The sequence below is a fragment of the Bubalus kerabau genome, chromosome 11 (assembly GCF_029407905.1).
Source record: "Bubalus kerabau isolate K-KA32 ecotype Philippines breed swamp buffalo chromosome 11, PCC_UOA_SB_1v2, whole genome shotgun sequence".
Taxonomy (NCBI): Eukaryota; Metazoa; Chordata; class Mammalia; order Artiodactyla; family Bovidae; genus Bubalus; species Bubalus kerabau.
Genome location: NC_073634.1, coordinates 96,212,908 through 96,238,092, shown reverse-complemented (window position 1 = coordinate 96,238,092; position 25,185 = coordinate 96,212,908). Strand labels below are relative to the sequence as shown.

Here is a 25,185-nt window from a genome sequence, read left to right as displayed (position 1 = left end):
ATGTTTCTGTTTTTTAATATGCTGTCTAGGTTGGTCCTAACTTTTCTTCCAAGGAGCAAGCGTCTTTTAATTTCATGGCTACAGTCACCATCTACAGTGATTTTGGAGCCCCCCAAAATAAAGTCTGTCACTGTTTCCATTGTTTTCCCATCTATTTGTCATGAAGTGATGGGACCAGATGCTATGATCTCAGTTTTCTGAATGCTGAGTTTTAAGCCAACTTTTTCATACTCCCTACCAAGGCTTTAACACTCTCACTACCTTTCTCTTCTCCAGGAACCCACATCTTTATTCATTTGCTCTAAGTGTTATTGAAACCTTTGTCTTCCCACAAAATTTCCTGAAACTCATTTATATCTGACCAATGACTTTTGATTCCCTTAATATCCTTCAGTTTTCGGTGTAACTTCTGTGATTAACTTGTTGAAAGTCATTGCAGTGATTCAGAAAGCAAGGAGAGAGATAGAGACAAGATTGAGACTCATAAAACTGAAACTTCCACCAGGTGAGCAATGTGTCTAGTGCAACAGTTATACAGAGATTGTGCCTCTTCCTTCTTCCATATTTTTGACAGAAGAATGTTCTGGGTTCTATAGTCACCAAAAGCCTAACTCTTAGCCCCACTTAGCCAAGTGACCTAGTAGTTCAACACTCAACTGCCCTGATAATCAGGCCAGGGTGCATGGGGCTGAGTTGCCTCTGGGCCTTTACCCTGGTCATCTGGTATTTGTGCCTCCAGGCACTGGTGTTATCCTTTCTCTTAGCTTCAGTTCTCCTTAGAGATTCCCCTATTGCCACCATCATAACCATCCAGATCTTCCTGTGCCCCAGGAAAGAGTTGTTGTATGAACTTAGAATTAATTATTCTAAGGAAAGTATTAAAACTCATAAGTGAATGTTAAGTGCAGACAAAACTAGGAGCTTCTTGAAGCAGAGACATACTGGGGTGCTCTGGGAAGTAGAGTCATCTAGGCAAGGACTTTGTTCTGTTCACTTTTGTTTCTTCCTTTATTTTCTATTATTACTCAGTGATTTTAGACTTTATTTTTTAATCTGAATATTTTATCATTTATTATTCCCCTACATTCTTCCTGAAGCTATTATTCAGTAGGTCTCATGTGGGCCTGTGAATCTGCATTTTAAGGAGCACCTCCTAGAATGACTAATCTGGACTTTATGTGGGAAACTGCATGACTGAAAATTTCTAACCACTCCCTATGTCCTGATGTTTGTATTTCTGGACTTATGTTTTCAGTAATCCTATAATCTACATGTATACAAATACTCACTGATTGCAGCATTTTTGATACTAGAAAAAATTAGAAAAAATAGAAATAATCTAAAAGCCTATAAATAGAGAGACAGATAAACAGTGGTTCAATTTTTCCATAGAAAGAAATGACATATAATAGGTACAAATAAGGAGGTATATCTCTAGCACTGACCTGAAAAGGCATTATGAATATACACCTAAATGTTTATAAGTAAACCTATTATGTTAAAAAATAAATAAAAGTGTATATAAATGTGTGTGTGTTTGTGTCTGTGTGTGTGAGAGAGGATACATTTTTGTGTATCTGGTGAAATTATATACCAAGTAAGAAAACATATACCCTTATACACACACAGTTCAGTTCAGTCACTCAGTCATGTCCAACTCTTTGCGATCGCATTGACTACAGCATGCTAGTCCTGTCCATCAAAAACTCCTGGAGTTTACTCAAACTCATGTCTATTGAGTCAGTGATGCCATCCAACCATCTCATCCTCTGTCGTCCCCTTCTCCTCCTGCCCTCAATCTTTCCCAGCATCAGGGTCTTTCAAATGAGTCAGTTCTTTACATCAGGTGGCCAAAGAATTGGAGTTTCAGCTTCAACATCAGTCTTTCCAATGAATATTCAGGACTGATTTCCTTTAGGATGGACTGGTTGGATCTCCTTGCAGTCCAAGGGACTCTCAAGGGTCTTCTCCAATACCACAGTTCAAAATAATCATCTCTTTGGCGCTCAGCTTTCTTCATAGTTCAATTCTCACATCCATGCATGACTACTGGAAAAACGATAGCCTTGACTAGATGGATCTTTGTCGGCAAAGTAATGTCTCTGTTTTTTAATATGCTGTCTAGGTTGGTCGGGAGAAGGCAATGGCAACCCACTCCAGTACTCTTGCCTGGAAAATCCCATGGACAGAGGACCCTGGTAGGCTGCAGTCCATGGGGTCGCGAAGAGTCGGACATGACTGAGCGATTTCACTTTCACTTTTCACACTCATGCATTGGAGAAGAAAATGGCAACCCACTCCAGTGTTCTTGCCTGGAGAATCCCAGGGACGGCGGAGCCTGGTGGGCTGCCATCTGTGGGGTCGCACAGAGTCGGACACGACTGAAGCAACTTAGTAGTAGTAGTAGGTTGGTCATAACTTTCCTTCCAAAGAGTAAGCGTCTTTTAATTTCACGACTGCAGTCACTATCTGCAGTGATTTTGGAGCCCCCAAAAATAAAGTCTCTCACTGTTTCCACTGTTTGCCCATCTATTTCCCATGAACTGATGGGACCGGATGCCATGATCTTAGTTTTCTGAATGTTGAACTTTAAGCTAACTTTTTCACTCTCCTCTTTCAGTTTCATCAAGAGGCTCTTTATTTCTTCTTCACTTTCTGCCATAAGGGTGGTGTCATCTGCATATCTGAGGTTGAATTTCTCCTGGAAATCTTGATTCCAGCTTGGGATTCATCCAGCCCAGTGTTTCTCATGATGTATTCTGCATATAAGTTAAATAAGCAGGGTGACAATATATAGCCTTGGCATTCTCCTTTTTCTTATTTGGAACCAGTCTGTTGTTACATGTCTAGTTCTAACTGTTGCTTCCTGATCTGCATATAGGTTTCTCAAAAGGCAGGTCAGGTGGTCTGATATTCACATCTCTTGAAGAATTTTCCACAGTTTATTGTGATCCACACAGTCAAAGGCTTTGGCATAGTCAATAAACCAGAAACAGATGTTTTTCTGGAACTGTCTTGCTTTTTTGATGATCCAGCAGATGTTGGCAATTTGATCTCTGGTTCCTCTGCCTTTTCTAAAACCATCTTGAACATCTGTAAGTTCACAGTTCACATATTGCTGAAGCCTGGCTTGGAGAATTTTGAGCATTACCTTACTAGCATGTGAGATGAGTGCAATTGTGCGGTAGTTTGAACATTCTTTAGCATTGCCTTTCTTTGGGATTGGAATGAAAACGGACCTTTTCCAGTCCTGTGGCCACTGCTGAGTTTTCCAAATTTGCTGGCATATTGAGTGCAGCACTTTCACAGCATGATCTTTTAGGATTTGAAATAGCTCAACTGGAATTCCATCACCTCCATTACCTTTGTTTGTAGTGATGTTTCCTAAGGCCCACTTGCCTTCATATTCCAGGACGTTTTGCTGTAGGTGAGTAATCACACCATCATGATTATCTGGGTCCTGAAGATCTTTTTTGTACAGTTCTTCTGTGTTCCCTACCACCTCTCCTTAATATCTTCTGCTTCTGTTAGGTCCATACCATTGCTATCCTTTATTGAGCCCGTCTTTGCATGAAATGTTCCCTTTGTATCTCTAATTTTCTTGAAGAGATCTCTGGTCTTTCCCATTCTGTTGTTTTCCTCTATTTCTTTGCATTGATCACTGAGGAAGGCTTTCTTTTCTCTCTCACTATTCTTTGGAACTCTGAATTCAAATGGGTACATCTTTCCTTTTCTCCTTTGCTTTTTGCTTCTCTTCTTTTCACAGCTATTTGTAAGGCCTCCCCAGACAGCCATTTTGCTTTTTTGCATTTTTTTCTTGCAGATTGTCTTGATCCCTGTCTTCTGTACAATGTCATGAACCTCCATTCATAGTTCATCAGGCACTCTGTCTATCAGATCTAGGTCCTTGAATCTATTTCTCACTTCCACTGTATAATCATAAGGGGTTTGATTTAGGTGATACCTGAATGGTCTAGTGGTTTTGCCTACTTTCTTCAACTTAAGTCTGAATTTGGCAATAAGGAGTTCATCTGGTCTTGTTTTTGCTGACTGTATAGAGCTTCTCCATCTTTGGCTGCAAAGAATATAATCAATCTGATTTCAGTGTTATTTCCTTCATACTGTTCATATTGTTCATGGGGTTCTCAAGGCAAGAATACTGAAGTGGTTTGCCATTCCCTTCTCCAGTGGACCACATTTCGTCAGAACTCTCCACCATGACCTGTTCATCTTGGGTAGCCCTACACAGCATTGCTTAGTTTCATTGAGTTATACAAGGCTGTGGTCCATGTGATTAGATTGCTTAGTTTTCTGTGATTGTGGTTTCAGTCTGTCTGCCCTTAATGCCCTCTCTCAGCACCTACCATCTTAGTGGGGCTTCTCTTTCCTTGGACTTGGGGTATCTTTACGGCTGCTCCAGCAAAGCATAGCTGCTGCTCCTTACCTTGGACGTGATGTATCTCCTTATGGCTGCCACTCCTTACCTTGTACGTAGGGTATGTCCTCTTGGCCGCTGGCTGCTTCAGTGCTGTGCAGCCATCGCTCGCTGCTCCAGCTCTTTAGTTCTGTAAACCATACTGGGCCATGCTCAGTAATTCTTTAATCCAATTTTCTGCTAGTCAAGGCTATGGTTTTTCCAGTGGTCATGTATGGATATGAGAGTTGGACTGTGAAGAAAGCTGAGCACTGAAGAATTGATGCTTTTGAACTGTGGTGTTGGAGAAGACTCTTGTGAGTCCCTTGGACTGCAAGGAGATCCAACTAGTCCATTCTGAAGGAGATCAGCCCTGGGATTTCTTTGGAAGGAATGATGCTAAAGCTGAAACTCCAGTACTTTGGCCACCTCATGCAAAGAGCTGACTCATTGGAAAAGACTCTGATGCTGGGAGGGATTGAGGGCAGGAGGAGAAGGGGACGACAGAGGATGAGATGGCTGGATGGCATCACTGACTCGATGGAGTGAGTCTGAGTGAACTCCGGGAGATGGTGATGGGCAAGGAGGCCTTGCGTGCTGTGATTCATGGGGTTGCAAAGAGTTGGACACGACTGAGCGACTGAGCTGAACTGAACTGAATCAATTTTTTCTAGATTTAAAAGTAAACTAATGAAGGCTCAACTATGCTCTTCCTCAAAAGTTCTTGCTATCAACACAAGAAGCATGAGAAGTCTTAGAGTTGAGAAGGAAGGGCAAGTTCAAGGACCACAAAGGTGACAAGTTGCCTATGTGGCAGCTAGTCACAACCCTATAGGTAGAAAGTGAAGGTAGGAAGAAGCACAGGCTTGTTGGCTTGTTGATGCTTTCAGTCATGGAGATGTGTGTTACACTGTAGATCTTCTCTGTTTTAGTTGGCTCTGTGATCATGGAAAGACTCAATCAAACCAGCAGTGTCTTGAGTTCATCCTCCTGGAACTCTCCTCCCAGGCTTAGGACCAGAAGCCACTCTTCATTCTCTTCCTCACCATGTACCTGGTCACTGTAACAGGGAACCTGCTCACCATCCTGGCCATCAGCTCTGACCCCCAAGTTCATACCCCCATGTATTTTTTTTTGAGTGTCCTGTCTTTCACTGACATTTGCTTCACAACAAGTATTGTCCCCAAGATGCTAGTTGACTTCTAGTCAGAGAAGAAGACCATCTCCTATGCTGGATGTCTGACCCAGATGTATTTATATATGCCTTTGGTGACATTGGTAACTACCTTCTGGCAGCCATGACCTTTGATCACTATGTGGCCATCTGTGACCCCTTCCACTATATCACCACCATGAGCCGCCACCCCTGTGTCCTGCTGGTGGCCTTCTCCTGCTCACTACCTCATCTCCACTCACTCCTACACATACTTTTCCTGAATCAGCTCAACTTCTGTGACTCCAGTACTATCCACCACTTCCTCTGTGACATCAACCCTCTGCTGAAATTGTCCTGCTCCTCCATATTTGTCAATGATCTCACAATAAAGACAGAAGGGCTGGTGTTTGGGGCGACCCCATTCCTATGCATTGTTTTCTCGTATGTGTGAATCCTCGTAGCAGTTCTCAGGATCCCCTCAGCTGCAGGGAAACGCAAAGCCTTCTCCACCTGTGGCTCCCACTTTGCTGTGGTGATCCTGTTTCATGGAAGCATATTTTATGTCTATTTACAGCCCTTGTCTAGGTACACTTTTCAGGACCTAGTGGCTACAATGGTCTACATGGTCCTGTCCTCCATGCTCAACCCTTTCATCTATCGTTTGAGAAACAAAGACATGAAGAAGGGCCTGGGGAAGCTGATGGGCAGGAGGAAATCCTAGTCAGAATCTTTCTGGACATGTTCATAGGTTTTGCTGCTGGTTTCTGATGCACACAACAAACTCTTGTAAGTCAGCAAGTATGACTCACATGTGGCATAGATGTTGAAATGTGTCCACTTGCTTACACATGCAACTATCAACCATGGATACTTTATGATGATTCAGTATTAGGATCCAGGTCTACCAGAATCTTGACTTCCAGTTTTCATATATCTACATCTCTCTTCCTACCTTCCTCTTCTTCAGGAAACCACATCTTTATTTGCTTTAAGTGCTGTTGAAACCTTTGTCTTTACCCCAAATTTCCTGTGACTGATTTACCTCTGTTCAATGACTTGTGATTCCCTTAATATCCTTCTGCTTTTAGTGAAATTTCTGTGATGAACTAATTTTTTGAAAATCATTGCAGTGATTTAGTAAAAATAAGCAGTTAGACAGAGAGTGACAAGATTGAGATTCTTATAAAACTGAAACTTCCATCAAGTAAGGAATGTGTCTAGTCCAACAGTTATACAGGGATTGTGTCTCTTCCTTCTTCCGTATTTTTGACAACAGGATGTTCTGGGCTCTGTAGTGAACAAAAGTTCAACTCAGCCCTGCTTAGTTAAGTGACTTATTAGTTCAGCACACAACTGCTATAATAATCTGCCCTGATAAAGGCCAGGGTGCATGAGGCTGAGTTGCCTCTGGGTCTCTAGTCATCTGATATCTGTGCCTCAAGGCACTGGTCTTGGCCCCTCTCTTAGCTTCACTTCCCCTTAGAGATACCCCTATTGCCACTATCATAACCATCCACATCTGTCTGCTTCCCAGGGAAAGAGTTGTATGTACTTAGAATTATTCTCAGTAGCTTTTGAGCAGAGACTTACAACTTATATGTGAACACTGAAGGCAGATATAACTAAGAGCTCCCAGTTCCATGCAGAGACATACTAGGCTGCTCTAGGAAGTAGAGAGTCATCTAGGCAAGGACTTCATTCTCTTCACTTTTGTTTCATCCTTTATTCTCCATTATTTACTCTGTGATGTTAGGCTTTATTTCATAACAGTATTTTATCATTTATTAATACTATTCTCCTACCTTCTTCCCACGGTTACTATTCAGTAGGTCACGTGTGGGGCTTGTGAATCTGCACTTTAATAAGCAACTCCTAGAGAAAACTAACTGGGACTTTTTAAAAATGTATTTATTTTATTTGTTTATTTTTTGTTGTGCTGAGTCTTCGTTGCTGCATGGGCTTTCTCCAGTTGCTGTGAATAGGACTACTCTTCCTCTGTGCAGGGGCTTCTCACTGTGGTGGCTTCTCTTGTTGCAGAGCACGGGCTCTAGGTGCACACAGGTTCAGTAATTGTAGAGCACGGTCTCAGCTGCTCTGCAGCATGTGTAATCTTCTCGGACCAGGACTCAAACCCATCTTCCCTGCCTTGGCAGATGGATTCTTAACCACTGGAACCACCAAGGAAAACCCTAAACTGGTCTTTATGTGAGAAGCTTCATGACTGAAAATTTACGATCACTCCTTATGTCCCATTGTTTGAATTTCTTAAACCCACACCTCTAGTAATACTCTGTGAACTGTATAAAGCTACATATAAAGAGACACTCACTGCTTCCAGCATTGTTTATGAAAGTAAAAAATTAGAAAAATTAGAAACAACCAGATGTCCATCAATAGGGAATTAGATAAATAATGGTGCCTTTTTTCCACAGAAAGAATATGTAATAGTTACAAATAATGAGAGGTATATCTATTACTGACCTGAAAAGCTCTTATGAATACAAAGCAAAATGCTTAAGAGAAAGCTTGCTGATATAAATATATATGAATGTGTATATGCAGGTCAGGAAGCAACAGTTAGAACTGGACATGGAACGACAGACTGGTTCCAAATAGGAAAAGGAGTACGTCAAGACTGTATATTGTCACCCTGCTTATTTAACTTCTATGCAGACTACATCATGAGAAACGCTGGACTGGAAGAAGCCCAAACTGGAATCAAGATGGCCGGGAGAAACATCAATAACCTCAGATATGCGGATGACACCACCCTTATGGCAGAAAGTGAAGAGGAACTCAAAAGCCTCTTGATGAAAGTGAAAGAGGAGAGTGAAAAGGTTGGCTTAAAGCTCAACATTCAGAAAATGAAGATCATGGCATCAGGTCCCATCACTTCATGGGAAATAGATGGGGAAACAGTGGAAACAGTGTCAGACTTTATTTTTCTGGGCTCCAAAATCACTGAAGATGGTGACTGCAGCCATGAAATTAAAAGACGCTTACTCCCTGAAAGGAAAGTTATGATCAACCTAGATAGCATATTCAAAAGCAGAGACATTACTTTGCCAACAAAGGTCTGTCTAGTCAAGGCTATGGTTTTTCCTGTGGTCATGTATGGATGTGAGAGTTGGACTGTGAAGAAAGCTGAGCACCAAAGAATTGATGCTTTTGAACTGTGGTGTTGGAGAAGACTCTTGTGAGTCCCTTGGACTGCAAGGAGATCCAACTAGTCCATTCTGAAGGAGATCAGCCCTGGGATTTCTTTGGAGGGAATGATGCTAAAGCTGAAACTCCAGTACTTTGGCCACCTCATGCGAAGAGCTGACTCATTGGAAAAGACTCTGATGCTGGGAGGGATTGAGGGCAGGAGGAGAAGGGGACGACAGAGGATGAGATGGCTGGATGGCATCACTGACTCGATGGATGTGAGTCTGAGTGAACTCTGGGAGTTGGTGATGGACAGGAAGGCCTTGCATGCTGTGATTCATGGGGTTGCAAAGAGTCAGACACGACTGAGCAACTGAACTGAACTGAACTGAACTGAACTGGATACTGGTGAAGGGCTAGACAACAAGACAGCTAGCATATGATCGAGAACCCAGAAATACACCCACACATTGGTATACACTTGACTTATGAAAGAGGCACTGAAGAGCATCTTTTCATGAGTGGAACTATTCACATGGAAAAATAAAACTGGATTTCTACCACACATCATATGCAAAACTTAACTCCTGATGACTTACAAACTTACATGTGAAAACCAAAAGCGATTAGTTTTAAGGAAATAATATAGACTATCTTTGTCTTCTTAAGATAGAAAAATATTTCTTCAATAAGAAACAGAAAGAAAGCACTAACCATAAAAGAAAATAGTAAACTGTGTTAAAATCAAAGGACATCATAGAAGAAAAAGACAAATAACAGAATGGTAAATTATATTTGAAATTCACAAAACCAACAAAACACTCAGATTAAGAGTACATAAATATCCCAAGAAATCAGCAAGAAAAGCAGGCAGAGCCAGGAGTTGAGGGAGATAGGCATCCATGAAAAAGAACTGAGTAAACATTTCACAAAAGAGAAGGAAATCTAAATGACCAATAATCATGAAAAATGCTGCATTTCATTAATAATCAGAGAAATTCAAATTGAATCACAATGGTAAGCCATTGCACACCAATAGATTACAAAAATTAGAATTCTGAGGATACTATTAAGGGTTTAAAAATATTTAGAAATATAAAATTGTGCTCTAGTATGAATATGTGTGTGTGTTAATCGCTCAGTTGTGTCCAACTCTTCACGATCCCATGGACTGTAACCCATCAGTCTACTTTTGCCCATGAAATTTTCCAGGCAAGAATACTGGAGTGGGTTGCCATTCCCTTCTCCAGGGGATCCCCCTGACCCAGGGATTGAACTTGGTCTCATGCACTGCAGGCAGATTCTTTACCATATGATCCACCAGGCAAGTAGAAATATAAATTGGTGCAGTCAATTTGGGAAATAATTTGTTATCATCTTTGAAGTATAGGTAAAGATACAGCATGGTGACTTGGGTTAACAAGACTGTGTTATATATCTGAAGTTGTTATGACAATAGATTTTAAAAGTTGTCACTACAGAAATCATAACTATGTATGTTAACTATCATTATTGTGGTAATCATTTTGTAATAAAAACATCTATCAAATCATTGTGTTGGACACCTTAAACAGTGTTATATGTCCATTATATCTCAATAAAGCTGGAAAAAATAAATAATACTTGTCAAGAGGATGAAAGAATAGAAAGAAAGACAGACACATGAATAGTAAGTGGAGGAGACAAAACCCAAAGCCAAGACTTTCTGTCTCTACATTATTTACTCTTAATATGTAAACTCAAGTTTTAAAAATAAACTCACCACTAAGGAAAAGGACACATGGGTATTGCATGAGGCAGTGGTTTATTTTGAGGGCAGGAGCCAAATGTACTTTGTTTCCTGTAACTTTGCTATGGATGATGTTCACCAAAATACACAATATTTTCTGTATAAAATTCAAAAGGAAATTTTCTCTCCTATTTTCATGCCAAGAAGCTGTGATATCTTCATTTAGTAAAGGAAGAACCTGAGGTTTCTATAGGCTAAGTAACTTCTCAAACGTAACTACTAACAGAAAAGGGCAGTACTCTAATAAATATCTCTTTTCCTCAACACTAAACATCAAACACTCCTCTAAGACTAAATTCTGAAAACACATGCCTTTTTATCCAATACCCATTTGTTACATATGACAATATCTTTGTCATGGCTCTGGGCTTTAAACATACATAAACATTAACTGCATACCACATGGAAAAATGTCTAGTCCACATGACAACCCAGATACTGGGAGCACAGACCCTGAAAGCACATAGATCTACCACTGCATTCCCTGAAAGCTTTAACCTTCCACTGTATTAACCTACAACCTGCCAGGATCTAGAATACACCTTGGTCCACATTTGAATCTCCTAAAATAAAAATATTCATCCCCATGAGTATTTGTCCATATAAAACATAGTTGGGGAAACTGAAGCATGTCCATGAGATAGTGTACTAAGATTCAGAAGATCTGAGATTCGTCCCAACATCTGAACAGGAAATCTCAAGGGCCCCGTGTCCCCTTGGAGTCAGCAGTGCTAACGGTGATTACCATTCTGCTTTCTCTGCCTACAGAGATCCCAGGACAACCTCTCCAGAGATGTCATCACACCTCAACTCCCTCAGCCTAACAAACCCCCCAGAGGCCAGCAGAGCAGATCTGAAATTCATGAGAAGCTGGCTGGGCTTCCACAGTCAGGAGAGTCCTCCTACTTAAGTCAGAGCATCTCTGCCTTCTGAGATCTGGAGCTGGCAGAAGCAGCAGTGAGCTAGGGACCAGGTGTTAGGGAAAAAATGGAATTGAGGTCAGGGAAGGGAAACGTGTTATCCCTTTGGAGTAGTATATCATCTCCTCCTCCAACCCTGCTTTCCTCCTTTTTGATCAGTCCAAAAGTACATGGGAGACACATGCAGGAGCTGAACTTTGGCTGAGAAGCAGATGACCTGATTAAGAGACGTGGTGCACATCATCTTCTGGAGCGGCTGGGAAGGAAAGAAAAGCATCTGGACTTGGAGGTGAGCGTCAGAAGATGGCCACTCACTTGGCTACTCCAACCTATTTTGGTACCTTACTCTTTTCTTCCTGATACTTTCGAATATTTCGTGGTTTGAGAAGTCATAGGTCCAGGGAGGTAAAACTTCCTTTTGGAATTTGGTTTTAAGTCCATGCAGTTGGACTTCTAGACAATATATACCATTTGCTTTTATGGAAACAAAACCACACCAGTAGAAAAAAAAAAAAAGAGAGAAAAAAAAAAAAAGAGAGAGAGAGAAAAAAAAAAAGACTGTAGTCTCGGCCTGATCCACTCACCCTCTGCTTTTAGAATGTTCTTCCTGATTCTCCAATCAGAAATCTTCCTCCTTGTTTCTAGTCATCAGCCTGGGTGTTCATCACTTCTCTGACTTAGAGCAATCAATTCCATTAATTCACCAAATCTCCACTAATTTTTGTATTGCAAAATCCCCAGGCAGCCCTTTCACAATGACTCACTTTTGAATATTGATCTGTGTGTGATGTACTGCTTTACAGACATAGTGTCTCCCTTGTTATTCATAAAACATCAGGAACCAGCTTGTGAGCAGGTGATGCAGGATGAATCAAACCCCTCACTGTTTGTCTTCACCAGAGGGCACTGTCCACTGCACGACACCAGCTCCACGCACCAGACATGCCCCAGTCATTCATGGCCAATTTTTTCCACCCGATTTGGCCCGCTAATCATGGATATTCATATTTTCAAATTCCACTACAACACAGAAAGGCCACCTCTCTAGCAAATACAAGGGTAAATTCTGAATATGGGAGAAGAAAGTGTGTCAGAGGGTACAAGGGCAATTCGAGTAGGAAATTTTTAGAACAATAAAAACAGTGCCTATGTTGATGGTGATCAACAACTAACATAGCGTAACTAGAGGAGGGGAAGCTTCACACTGGAGAGCATGAACTTAGAGTGAGCCAGCTTGGAGTTAAACCTGATTGCTTCTCACATCCTTAGTGAACTTCAGCAAACCACTTCACCTCTGTAAGCCTTAGTCTCCTGAAATGCTTTATCATTCCTTGGGATTTAGTGGCATGTTTAGCATAAACTTGGTACATAATACTTGCTCATATATATTGGTCATTATTATTAGCTTTAATTACTGATTCATCCAATTCTTCAATGCGTAAACAAATATTCTTTCCATAAAAACCTGCCAAATCCTGAGATTAGGCAGACAATTTGGCAGTGAGGGATGTGATACTTTACGTACATAAATTAATTGATCTTCAGAACATCAAGAAATAGAAGATAAAGGAAGGTGACACAGGGACTGATGAGGATCAACAGCTTCTCCTGCTGACAATATGCTCTTCTCTCTTCTAAGTGTTTTCATGCATTATCTCACTAAATCTTCATGAGAATGTGAGTATTTGTGTCCTATATGACACATGAAATACTTCAGGTTTAGAGATGTTTGATAATGAGTTGCCAGTCCAGGTTCGATGCACGATACTGGATGCTTGGGGCTGGTGCACTGGGACGACCCAGAGGGATGGAATGGGGAGGGAGGAGGGAGGAGGGTTCAGGATGGGGAACACATGTATACCTGTGGCGGATTCATTTTGATATTTGGCAAATCTAATACAGTTATGTAAAGTTTAAAAATAAAATAAAATTAAAAAAAAAAAAAAAGATTAGAAATGAAGTAATATATTAATTAAACAATGTTAAATAAATTCATATGTAATATATGACTTTAAGGCCTTCCCAGGTTGCACTAGTGATAAAGGATCTGCCTGCCAGTGCAGGAGTTGTAAGAGACGTGGAGCCAATCCCTGGGATGATCTCCCTGAGAAGGGAATGGCACCTCACTCCAGTATTCTTGCCTGGAAAATTCCATGGGCAAAGGAGCCTGGCAGGCTATAGTCCTTGGGGCCTCAATGAGTTGGACACAACTGAACGACCAAGCACACACACGCACATAAGACTTGATGTCCTGAGTATGACTGGAAGACACATATTTACATGTTTCTCATATGTAACTTTGAATAAATATATGAGCTAAGAAATTTTATTTATTTTATTTAATTTTTTAACTTTACAATATTGTATTGGTTTTGCCATATATCAACATGAATCCGCCACAGGTATACACGTGTTCCCCATCCTGAACCCTCCTCCCTCTTCCCTCCCCGTACCATCCCTCTGGGTCATCCCAGTGCACCAGCCCCAAGCATCCAGTATCGTGCATCAAACCTGGACTGGCAACTCGTTTCATATATGATATTATGTATGTTTCAATGCCATTATCCCAAATCATCCCACCCTCTCCCTCTCCCACAGAGTCCAAAAGACTGTTCTTGTACCCCAATGTTCATCACAGCACTGTTTATAATAGCCAGGACATGGAAGCAACCTAGATGTCCATCAGCAGATGAATGGATAAGAAAGCTGTGGTACATATACACAATGGAGTATTACTCAGCCATTAAAAAGAATACATTTGAATCAGTTCTAGTGAGGTGGATGAAACTAGAGCCTATTATACAGAGTGAAGTAAGCCAGAAAGAAAAACACCAATACAGTATACTAACGCATATATATGGAATTTAGAAAGATGGTAACAATAACCCTGTATACGAGACAGCAAAAGAGACACTGATGTATAGAGAGAAGAAATTTTAAAACATGAATTGTATAGTTAACAATGGATGCCTTTCTGTGCAAAAGTGGTTTAGGACAGGGGATTAATGAAGGGAAGAATGATTTATGAAAGAGGGGAGACTTGCACAGACTGATGACAGCATGCTGTGAGTTCAGGAGGGGTTAACCTTTGAAAGGTTAAGAACCTTTCATTCTGTGTCCAAACAAGGAAAAACCACTGTTGAATTGGATTCAGTATTCCTCTCAGATATTCACTGTTGATTATTTTGGCAAATGCTTATTTCTATCAAAGACACACAAAATCTAGTTTTATAACAACTGAATTTGCTTTGGTAAAGAATGGGGGTCCTTTATGTTGATATATGGCAAAACCAATACAATATTATAAAGTAATTAGCATCCAATTAAAATAAATAAATTTATATTAAAAAAAGAAAATGGAAAAAAATAAAATACTCCCCACCCCCAATGATATCTATGTGCTTATACTAAAATACCCTATTTTTAAACAAATGTATCACTCAGTTCAGTTCAGTTCAATCACTCAGTCATGTCCAACTCTTTGCGACCCTATGGACTGCAGCACGCCAGGCTTCCCTGTCCATCACCAACACCCAGAGCTTGCTCAAACTCATGTCCATCCAATAGGTGATGCTATCCAACCATCTAATCCTCTGTTGTCCCCTTCTCCTCCTGCCTTCAATCTTTCCCAGCATCAGGGTCTTTTCCAATGGGTCAGTTCGTTACATCAGGTGGCCAAAGTATTGGAGTTTCAGCTTCAGCATCAGTCCTTCCAATGAATATTCAGGACTGATTTCCTTTAGGATTAAGTGGTTTGATCTCCTTGCAGTCCAAGGGACTCTCAAGAGTCTTCTCCAACACCACAGTTCAAAAACATCAATTCTTTGGTGCTCAACTTTCTTTATAGTCCAACTCTCACAACCATACATGATTACTGGAAAAACAATACCTTTGACTAGATGCACCTAGTAATGTCTCTGCTTTTTAATACACTGTCTAGATTGGTCATAGCTTTTCTTCCAAGGAGCAAGCATCTTTTCATTTCATGGCTGCAATCACCATCTGCAGTGATTTTGGAACCCAAGAAAATTAAGTCTGTCACTGTTTCCATTGTTTTCCCATCTATTTTCCACGAAGTGATGGGACTGGATACCATGATCTTAATTCTTTGAATGTTGAGTTTTAAGTCAGCTTTTTCACTCTCTTGTTTCAATTTCATCAAAAGGCCCTTTAGTGTCTCTTCACTTTCTGCCATAAAGGTTGTATCATCTGTGTATCTGAGGTTATTGATATTTCTCCCAGCAATCTTGATTCCAGCTTATGCTTCATCCAACCCAGCATTTTGCATGATGTACTCTGCATATGAGTTAAATAAGCTGGGTGACAATATACATCCTTGATGCATTCTCTACCGCTATGAATATGTATCACTACCTGATATTATATTACATATACTGTTTGTGATCATCTGACTTATCACCCAAGCTAGATGAATTACACAAAGGCAAGAATTTCTGTTCTATTGCTGTATTCCCAGCAGGGACACAGATTTCATAGACTAGGAACTAAGGAACTTGAATCAAGGGGTCCAGCTGTGACGGCTTCTAAAGGAAAACCCTTCTTCTGTTCCTTCAGGTTTCATGATAAGGCCCTTATGATCACATGGATTTGGGAAGGGAGGACCACATCAAGGCACCAGGAGGGTAACAAGCTTCCCAGCGCAGCTACTGATGCTGCTAAGTTGCGTCAGTTGTGTCGGACTCTGTGCGACCCCATATACAGCAGCCCACCAGGCTTCCCCGTCCCTGGGATTCTCCAAGCAAGAACACTGGAGTGGGTTGCCATTTCCTTCTCCAATGCATGAAAGTGAAAAGTGAAAGTGAAGTCGCTCAGTCGTGTCCGACTCTACCGACCCCATGGACTACAGCCTACCAGGCTCCTCCGTCCATGGGATTTTCCAGGCAAAAGAACTGGAGTGGGGTGCCATTGCCTTCTCTGTGCAGCTGCTAATAGTGCCTAAATAGAGGACAACAAAGACTTGCTGGGATCTTGTAATTTGGGCTGTGGAATTGGAGCATGATAAATAACAAACCTTCTTGTACATAGCTAGACCAAAGTCAATGGAAAGACTCAATCAAACCAGCAGTGTCTCTGAGTTCATACTCCTGGGACTTTCCTTGTGGCCAGAGGACCAAAAGCCACTCTTCATCCTCTTCCTCATCATATACCTGGTCACCATAACAGGGAACCTGCTCATCATCCTGGCCATCCGTTCTGACCCTCAACTGCACACCCCCATGTATTTCTTCTTGAGATTCCTGTCTTTCATTGACATTTGCTTCTCAACAACCATTGTCCCCAGGATGCTGCTGAATTTCCTGTCAGAGAACAAGACCATCTCCTATGCTGGATGTCTGACCCAGATGTATTTTACATATGCCTTGGGCAACACTGATAGTTGTCTTCTGGCAGCCATGGCCTATGACTGCTATGTGGCCATCTGTGACCCCTTCCACTATATCACCATCATGAGCCACCGCCGCTGTGTCCTGCTACTGGCCTTCTCCTGCTCATTGCCTCACCTCCACTCACTCCTACACATACTTCTGCTGAATCAGCTCACCTCCTGTGACTCCAATGTTGTCCACCACTTCCTCTGCGACATCAACCCTCTGCTGAAATCGTCCTGCTCCTCCATATTTGTCAATGATCTCACAATAAAGACAGAAGGGCTGGTGTTTGGGGCGACCCCCTTCCTATGCATTGTTTTCTCGTATGTGCGAGTCCTCATAGCAGTTCTCAGGATCCCCTCAGCTGCAGGGAAACGCAAAGCCTTCTCCACCTCTGGCTCCAACTTCACTGTGGTGATCCTGTTTTACGGAAGCATCTTTTATGTCTATTTACAGCCCTTGTCCAGCTACACTGTTCAGGACCGAGTGGCAACAATTGTCTACACTGTCCTGTCCTCCATGCTCCACCCTTTCATTTACAGTCTGAGAAACAAAGACATGAAGAGGGGCCTGGGGAAGCTGATGGGCAGGAGGAAATCCTAGCTAGAAGGAGGAAATCCTAGCCTTCTGGGGATATGTTCATGGGTTTCTCTGAGGCTCTAGATCCTGTTTATGCTGGTTCTTGATACACATAATAAACTCTTGTACGTCAGTAGATATGACTCACATGTGTCAGGGATGTTGAGTTGCACCCACTTCTTTACACATGCAACTACTAACCATGGAGACTTTATGATGATTCAGGAATAGGCTCCAGGTCTACCAATATCTTGGCTTCCAGTTTTCATATATCTGCAACTCTCTTTCTGCCTTCCTCTTCTCCAGGAAACCACATCTTTTTCATTCCTCCAAATGTTGAAACCTTTGTTTTCCACAACATTTCCTAGAACATACATCTGTCTGATAACTTTTGATTCTCTTAATATAATTTGGGTTTCAATGTAATTTCTGTAATGAACTAGCTTTTTGAAAATCGTTGCAGTAATTTAGAAAAAAGAAGCAACTAGACAGAGATGGTGACAAGACAGAGACTTAAAAAACTGAAGCTTCCACCAAGCGAGGAGTGTGTCTAGTGCAACAGTTATACAGAGATTGTGCCTCTTCCTTCTTCCATATTTTTGACAGCAGAATGTTCTGGCTCTGCAGTGAACAAAAACCCAACTCTTATGCATGTTAACTATCATTAATGTGGTAATCATTCTGTAATAAAAACATCTATCAAATCACTGTGTTGGATACCTTAAACAGTCTCATGTGCCCATTATGTCTCAATAAAGCTGGAATAAATAAATAACACTTGTCAAGAAGATGAATGAATAGAAAGGCAGACACATGAATAGTAAGTGGAGGAGACGAAACCCAAAGCCAAGACTGTCTGTCTCTACATTATTTATTCTTGATATGTAGACGAAATTTTAAAAGTAAATTCACCACATAGGAAAAGGACCCATGGGTATTGATGAGGCAGTGGTTTAAATTGTGGGCGGTAGCCGAATGTACCTTCTTTCCTGTAACTTTACTATGGATAATGTTTACCGAAATACACAATATTTTCTGTATAAAATTCAAAAGTTAATTTTCTCTTCAATTTTCATGCCAAGAAGCAGTTTTACCCTCATTTAGTAAAGGAAGAACCTGAGGCTTCTAAAGGCTAAGTAACTTCTTAAATGTAACTACTAACAGAAAAGGGCAGTATTCTAATAAATATCTCTTTTCCTCAACGCTAAACTTCAAACACTGCTCTGAGACTAAACGCTAAAAACAAATGCTTTTTTTATCCAACATCCATTTGCTACATATGACAATATCCTTTGCATGGCTCTGGGCTTTAAACATACATAAACATTACTGCACAACACATGGAAAAATGTCTAGTCCACATGCCAACCCAGATACTGGAAAGCACAGACATTGAAAGCACATAGATCTACCACTGCATTCCCTGAAAGATTTAACCTTCCACTACATTAACCTATGACCTGCCAGGATCTAGAATACACCTTGGTCCACATTTGAATGTCATGAAATAACAATATTCACCCCAGTGAGTATTTGATCATCCTTGATAAAGCATATCACTTGGGGAAACTGAAACAGGCCCATGAGATAGTGCACTGAGGTTCAGAAGCTCTGAGATTAGTCCCAAAATCTAAACAGAAAATCTCAAGGGTGCCCTGTCCCCGTGGAGTCAGCAGCACTAGTTGTGATTTGTCTTCTGCTTTCTCTGCCTACAGAGATCCCAGGACAAACTCTATGGAGAGATCATCACACCTCAACTCCCTCAGCCTAACAAACACCCCAGAGGCCAGCAGAGCAGATCTCAGACACATAGGAAGCTGGCTGGGCTTCCTCAATCAGGAGAGTCCTCCCACTTGAGTCAGAGCATCTCTGCCTTCTGAGATCTGGAGCTGGCAGAAGCAATAGGGAGCTAGGGATCAAGTATTAGGAAAGAAGTGGGAGTTGGGGTGAGTGAAGGAAAACATGTTACCCCTTTGAAGTAGCATATCAGCTCCTCCTCCATCTCTGCTTGTCTCCTTGTCAATCAGTCCAGAAGTTCATGGGAGACATATGAGGAAGCTGAACTTTGGCTGAGAAGTAGACTTGACCTGATTAACAGACGTGGTGCACATCATCTTCTGGAGTGGCTGGGAAGGAAAGAAAAGCATCAGGATGTGGAGGTGAGCTTCAGAAGCTGTCCACTCACTTGGCTACTCCAACCCAGTTTGGTACCTTACTCTTTTCTCCCTGATACTTTCAAACATTTCATGGATTGAGAAGTCATAAGTCCAAGGAGTTAAAACTCACTTTTGGAATTTGGTTTTAAGACCATGCGGTTGGACTTCTAGGCCATATATACCATTTATTTTTATGGAAACAAAACCCCAGCAGTAGAAACAAAAGTGGAAAAAAAAGAAGAAGATTGTAGTCTCGGCCTGATCCACTCACCCTCTGCTTTTAGAATATTTGAATCAAAAATCTTCCTCCACTTCTTGTCTTCAACCTGGGTGCTCCTCACTTCTCTGACCTAGAGCAACCAATCCCATTAATTCACCAAATCTCCACTAATTTTTGTATTGCACATTCCCCAGGCAGCTGTTTCACAACTGACTCACTTTTGAATATTGATCTGTGTGTGATGTACTGCTTTACAGACATGGTGTCTCCCTTGTTGTTCATAAAACATCAGAAACCAGCTTGTGAGCGGGTGATGCAGGATGAACCAATGTTGTCAGCCCAGGGTACTGTCCTCTGTATGACTCCAACACCAACGCCAGACACGCCCTAGTCATGCATGGCCAATATTTCCACCCAATTTGGTGAGTTAATCTTGGATATTCAATTTTCAAATTCCACTATCTCTACAACACAGAAAGATAGGCCGCCTCTCTAGCAAATACAAGGATAAATTCTGAATATGGGAGAAGAAAGTGTGTCAGATAAGGAGGATAGAAGGGCAAACTCTGTAGGAAATTGTCAAAACAATTAAAATAGCACCTATGTTGATTGTTATAGACAATTAACATGCCAAACCTAGAGGAAGAGTAGCATAATACTGGAGAGCATAAACTTAGAGTGAGCCAGCTTGGAGTTCAAATTTGGATTGCTCTTCACAGCCTTGAAAGTGAAAATGAAAGTAGCTCAGTTGTGTCCGACTCTTTGCCACCCTATGGACTATACAGTCCATGGAATACTCCAGGCCAGAATACTGGAGTGGGTAGACTTTCCCTTCTCCAGGGAATCTTCCCAACCCAGAGATTGAACCCAGGTATCCCACATTGCAGTGGATTCTTTACCAACTGAGATTTCAGGGGAGCCTTAATGTCCTTAGTGAACTTCAGCAAACCATTTCAACGCTGTAAGCCTTAATCTCTTAAAATGCTTCACAATTCCTTAGGCTTAGTAGCATGCTTAATATAAACTTGATACATAATACTTACAAATATTGGTCATTATTATTAACTTTAATTACCAATTCATCCTATTATTTGATGCCTAAACAAATATTCTTTCCATTAAAAACTTGCAAAATCCTGAAATTAGCCAATTTGGCAGTGAGAGATGTGATACTTTATGTACATAAATTAATTGATTTTGAGAACATCAAGAAATAGAAGATAAAGGACGGTGACACAGGGACTGATGAAGATCAACAGCTTCTCCTGCTGACAATATGCTTGTCTCTCTTCTAAGTGTTTTCATGCGTTATTTCACGAAATCTTTGTGAGAATGTGAATATTTGAGTCCAATATTACACATGAAGTATTTGAAATTTAAAGATGTTTGATAACTTAGAGTATGAGCAGTTAATTGTAAATGAAGCAACATATTAATTTAATAATATTAAATAAATTAATATAGCAATCAATAAATTAATATATAATACAAGACTTTAAGGGCTTCCCAGTTTGTTAGTGGAAAAGGATCTGCCTGCCCTGCAGGAGATGTAAGAAAAATGAATTCAATCCCTGGGAAGTTCTCCCAGAGAAGGGAATGGCACCTCACTCCAGTATTCTTGCCTGGAAAATTCCATGGGCAGAGGAGCCTGGCAGGCTGTAGTCCATGGGGCCTCAATGAGTTGGACACGACTGAGAGACTGAGCACACACACACACACATAAGGCTTTAAAATGCCTTAAAGTTCCAGTGCAATATGTCCATTTAAAATGTATTAACAGAGTGAAGTAAGCCAAAAAGAAACACACCAATACAGTATACTAACGCATATATATGGAATTTAGAAAGATGGTAACAATGATCCAGTATATGAGACAACAAAAGAGACACTAATGTATAGAACAGTTTTGTGGACTCTGTAGGAGAGGGAGAGGGTGGGATGATTTGGGAGAATGGCATTGAAACATGAATAATATCATATATGAAACGAGTCACCAGTCCAGGTTGGATGAACGATACTGGATGCTTGGGGCTGGTGCACTGGGATGACTCAGAGGGATGGTACGGGGAGGGAGGAGGGAGGAGGGTTCAGGATGGGGAACACATGTATACCTGTGGCGGAATCATGTTGATATATGGCAAACCCAATACAATATTGTCGAGTTGAAAAAAAAAAGAAAAAAAATAAGATGTATGAAAGAATACACTGCCTCTGAAAATTAAACACTTTAATTATATAAGTATATTCATTGTAGTGATTCTTGTGGTAACCAATAATTTATAAATAACCAATGTCTCAAAATGCTTCAAAACTTCCGATGTTATATGTAATTCACAAAGTATGGATGAATATGCTGGCTTTAAAAAATTTCTTTAAAGAATATTCGCTGATGTAAGATCTATCATTATAGAGAATTTTGTAGTAGCAACCTGCTACTGCTAAGTCGCTTCAGTAGTGTCCGACTCTGTGCAACCCCATAGATGGCAGCCTACCAGGCTCCCCCGTCCCTGGGATTCTCCAGGCAAGAACACTGGAGTGGGTTGCCATTTCCTTCTCCAATGCATGAAAGTGAAAAGTGAAAGTGAAGTTGCCCAGTCAGGTCCGATTCTTTGCAACTCCATCGACTGCAGCCTACCAGGCTCCTCCATCCATGGGATTTTCCAGGCAAGAGTACTGGAGTGGGGTGCCATCGCCTTCTCCATAGTAGCAAGAAAGAGAGGCAATTTTCATGTCCATTATTAGTAACTGGGTATGACTGGAAAACGCATACTTACATGTTTCTCATAGATATCTTTGAATAAATATGTAAGAGAAGAAATTTTAAAACATGAATTGAATAGTTAACAATAGATGCCCTTCTGTACAAATGTGGTTTAGGACAGGGGATTAATGAAAGGAAAAACGATTTACGAAAGAGGGGAGACTTGCACAGACTGATGATAGCATGCCGTGAGCTAAGGAGGGTGACAGACAAGTGTGTCCAGACAAGGACAGAAACACGGTTGAACTGGGTTCAACATTCCTCTCAGATAGTCCCTGTTGATTATTTTGGCAAATGCTTATGCTACTGAAGACATGCAAAGATAAAGTTTTATTTTACAACTGAATTTGCTTTCATAAAGAATGGGTGTCCTATGACTTCAGTATCTAAAATACTCCCCACCCCCAATGATCTCTTACACTATTAATACCCTATTTTTTAACAAATGTATCGCTATTTGATATTATATTACATATACTGTTTGTAATCATCTGACCTATCAGCCAAGCTACATGAATTACATAAAGGCAAAGATTTCTGCTTTGTTGCTGTATTCCCAGCACTAGGAACTTCCTAGATTTCCCAAACTAGAAACTAAGGAACTTGAATTAGAGGTTTCTAAAGGAAATCTCTTCTTCTCTTCCTCCTGGATTCAACACAAGGTGCTTATGATAACGTGGATTTGGGAACAGAGGACCACATCAAAGACCACGAGGGTAAGGAGCTTTCCCAGCACAGCTGCCAATAGTGACCAAACAGAGGAAACAAAGATTTGCTGGGTTCTTGTGATTTGGGCTGTGGAATTGGAGCATGATGAATAACAAACCTTCTTGTATCTAACTAGACTCAAGTCAATGGAAGGACTCAACCAAACCAGCAGTGTTTCTGAGTTCATCCTCCTGGGACTCTCCTCCCGGCCTGAGGACCAGAAGCCACTCTTCATCCTCTTCCTCATCATGTACCTGGTCACCATAACAGGGAATGTGCTCATCATCCTGGCCATCAGCTCTGACCCCCAACTGCACACCCCCATGTATGTCTTCTTGAGTGTCCTGTCTTTCACTGACATTTGGTATACAACAACCATTGTCCCCAGGATGCTAGTTGACTTCCTGTCAGAGAAGACCATCTCCTATGCTGGATGTCTGACCCAGATGTATTTCATATATGCCTTGGCCAACACTGATAATTGTCTTCTGGCTGCCATGGCCTATGACCGCTATGTGGCCATCTGTGACCCCTTCCACTATGTCACCATCATGAGCCACCGCCGCTGTGTCCTGCTACTGGCCTTCTCCTGCTCATTACCTCACCTCCACTCACTCCTACACATACTTCTGCTGAATCAGCTCACCTTCTGTGACTCCAATGTTGTCCACCACTTCCTCTGCGACATCAACCCTCTGCTGAAATTGTCCTGCTCCTCCATATTTGTCAATGATCTCACAATAAAGACAGAAGGGCTGGTGTTTTGGGTGACCCCCTTCCTATGCATTGTTTTCTCATATGTGCGAATCCTCGTAGCAGTTCTCAGGATCCCCTCAGCTGCAGGGAAACGCAAAGCCTTCTCCACCTGTGGCTCCCACTTCACTGTGGTGATCCTGTTTTATGGAAGCATCTTTTATGTCTATTTACAGCCCTTGTCCAGCTACAATGTTCAGGACCGAGTGGCTACACTTGTCTACACAGTTCTGACCTCCATGCTCAACCCTTTCATTTACAGTCTGAGAAACAAAGACATGAAGAGGGGCCTGGGGAAGCTGATGGGCAGGAGGAAATCCTAGCTAGAAGGAGGAAATCCTAGTCTTTTGGGGATATGTTCATGGGTTTCTCTGAGGCTCTAGATGCTGTTTCTGCTAGTTCCTGATACACATAATAAATTCTTTAGGTCAGCAGAAATGACTCACATGTGTTACGGATGTTGAGTTGGTCCACTTATTTACACATACAACTATTAACCATGGAGACTTTATGATGTTTCAGGAATAGGCTCCAGGTCTACCAAAGTCTTGGCTTCCAGTTTTCATGTATCAGCATCTCTCTTCCTGTCTTCCTCTTCTCCAGGAAACCACATCCTTTTCATTGCTCCAAATGCTGTTGAAACCTTTGTTTCCCATAAAATTTCCTAGAACTTAGCATATATCTGTTCAGTAACTTTTGATTCCCTTAATATAATTTGGCTCTCAATGTAATTTCTGGAATAAACTAGCTTTTTCAAGTCATTGCAATGATTAAGAAAAGGAGAAGCAGAGAGAGAGTGACAGGATTGAGGCTCTTAAGAAACTGAAACCTCCATCAAGGGAGGAGTGTGTCTAGTGCAACAGTTATCCAGGGATTGTGCCTCTTCCTTCTTCCATATGTTTGACAGCACAATGTTCTAGGCTCTGTGGTGAACAAATGCCCAACTCTTAGCCCCACTTAGCCAGGTGACCTAGTAGTTCAGCACACAACTGCCCTGATTATCAGGCCAGTGTGCATGAGGCTGAGTTGCCTCTGGGTCTCTACCTCAAACACACTGGTCTTATTCCCTCTCTTAGCTTTAGTTCCCCTTAGAGAGTCCCCTATTGCCACCATCATAATCATCCAGATCTGTCTGCTTCCCAGAGAAAGTACATACATTAATTCTATGTACGTAGAATTAATGATTCTAAGG

At 41.3% G+C, this 25,185-nt stretch overlaps 2 protein-coding genes and 1 pseudogene across 2 annotated transcripts; all 3 read left to right on the top strand.

Annotated features, from left to right (window-relative positions):
- Positions 1-5,360: 5,360 nt before the first annotated feature.
- LOC129622586 (olfactory receptor 1L8-like) lies at positions 5,361-6,291 on the top strand (annotated as a pseudogene).
- Positions 6,292-16,474: 10,183 nt separating this feature from the next.
- On the top strand, positions 16,475-17,419 carry LOC129622585 (olfactory receptor 1L8-like). Its single transcript, XM_055539187.1, has one exon. It carries the CDS (start codon positions 16,487-16,489, stop codon positions 17,417-17,419), a length of 933 nt encoding a protein of 310 aa, XP_055395162.1. The 5' UTR covers positions 16,475-16,486.
- Positions 17,420-23,374: 5,955 nt separating this feature from the next.
- LOC129622584 (olfactory receptor 1L8-like) lies at positions 23,375-24,316 on the top strand. The gene has a single exon (XM_055539186.1). It carries the CDS (start codon positions 23,387-23,389, stop codon positions 24,314-24,316), a length of 930 nt encoding a protein of 309 aa, XP_055395161.1. The 5' UTR covers positions 23,375-23,386.
- The last annotated feature ends 869 nt before the right edge of the window (positions 24,317-25,185 follow it).

Bases quoted from the DNA above. Each gene is read 5' to 3' on its own strand.
- LOC129622585 (XM_055539187.1), top strand. From the start codon at position 16,487: ATGGAAAGACTCAATCAAACCAGCAGTGTCTCTGAGTTCATACTCCTG.
- LOC129622584 (XM_055539186.1), top strand. From the start codon at position 23,387: ATGGAAGGACTCAACCAAACCAGCAGTGTTTCTGAGTTCATCCTCCTG.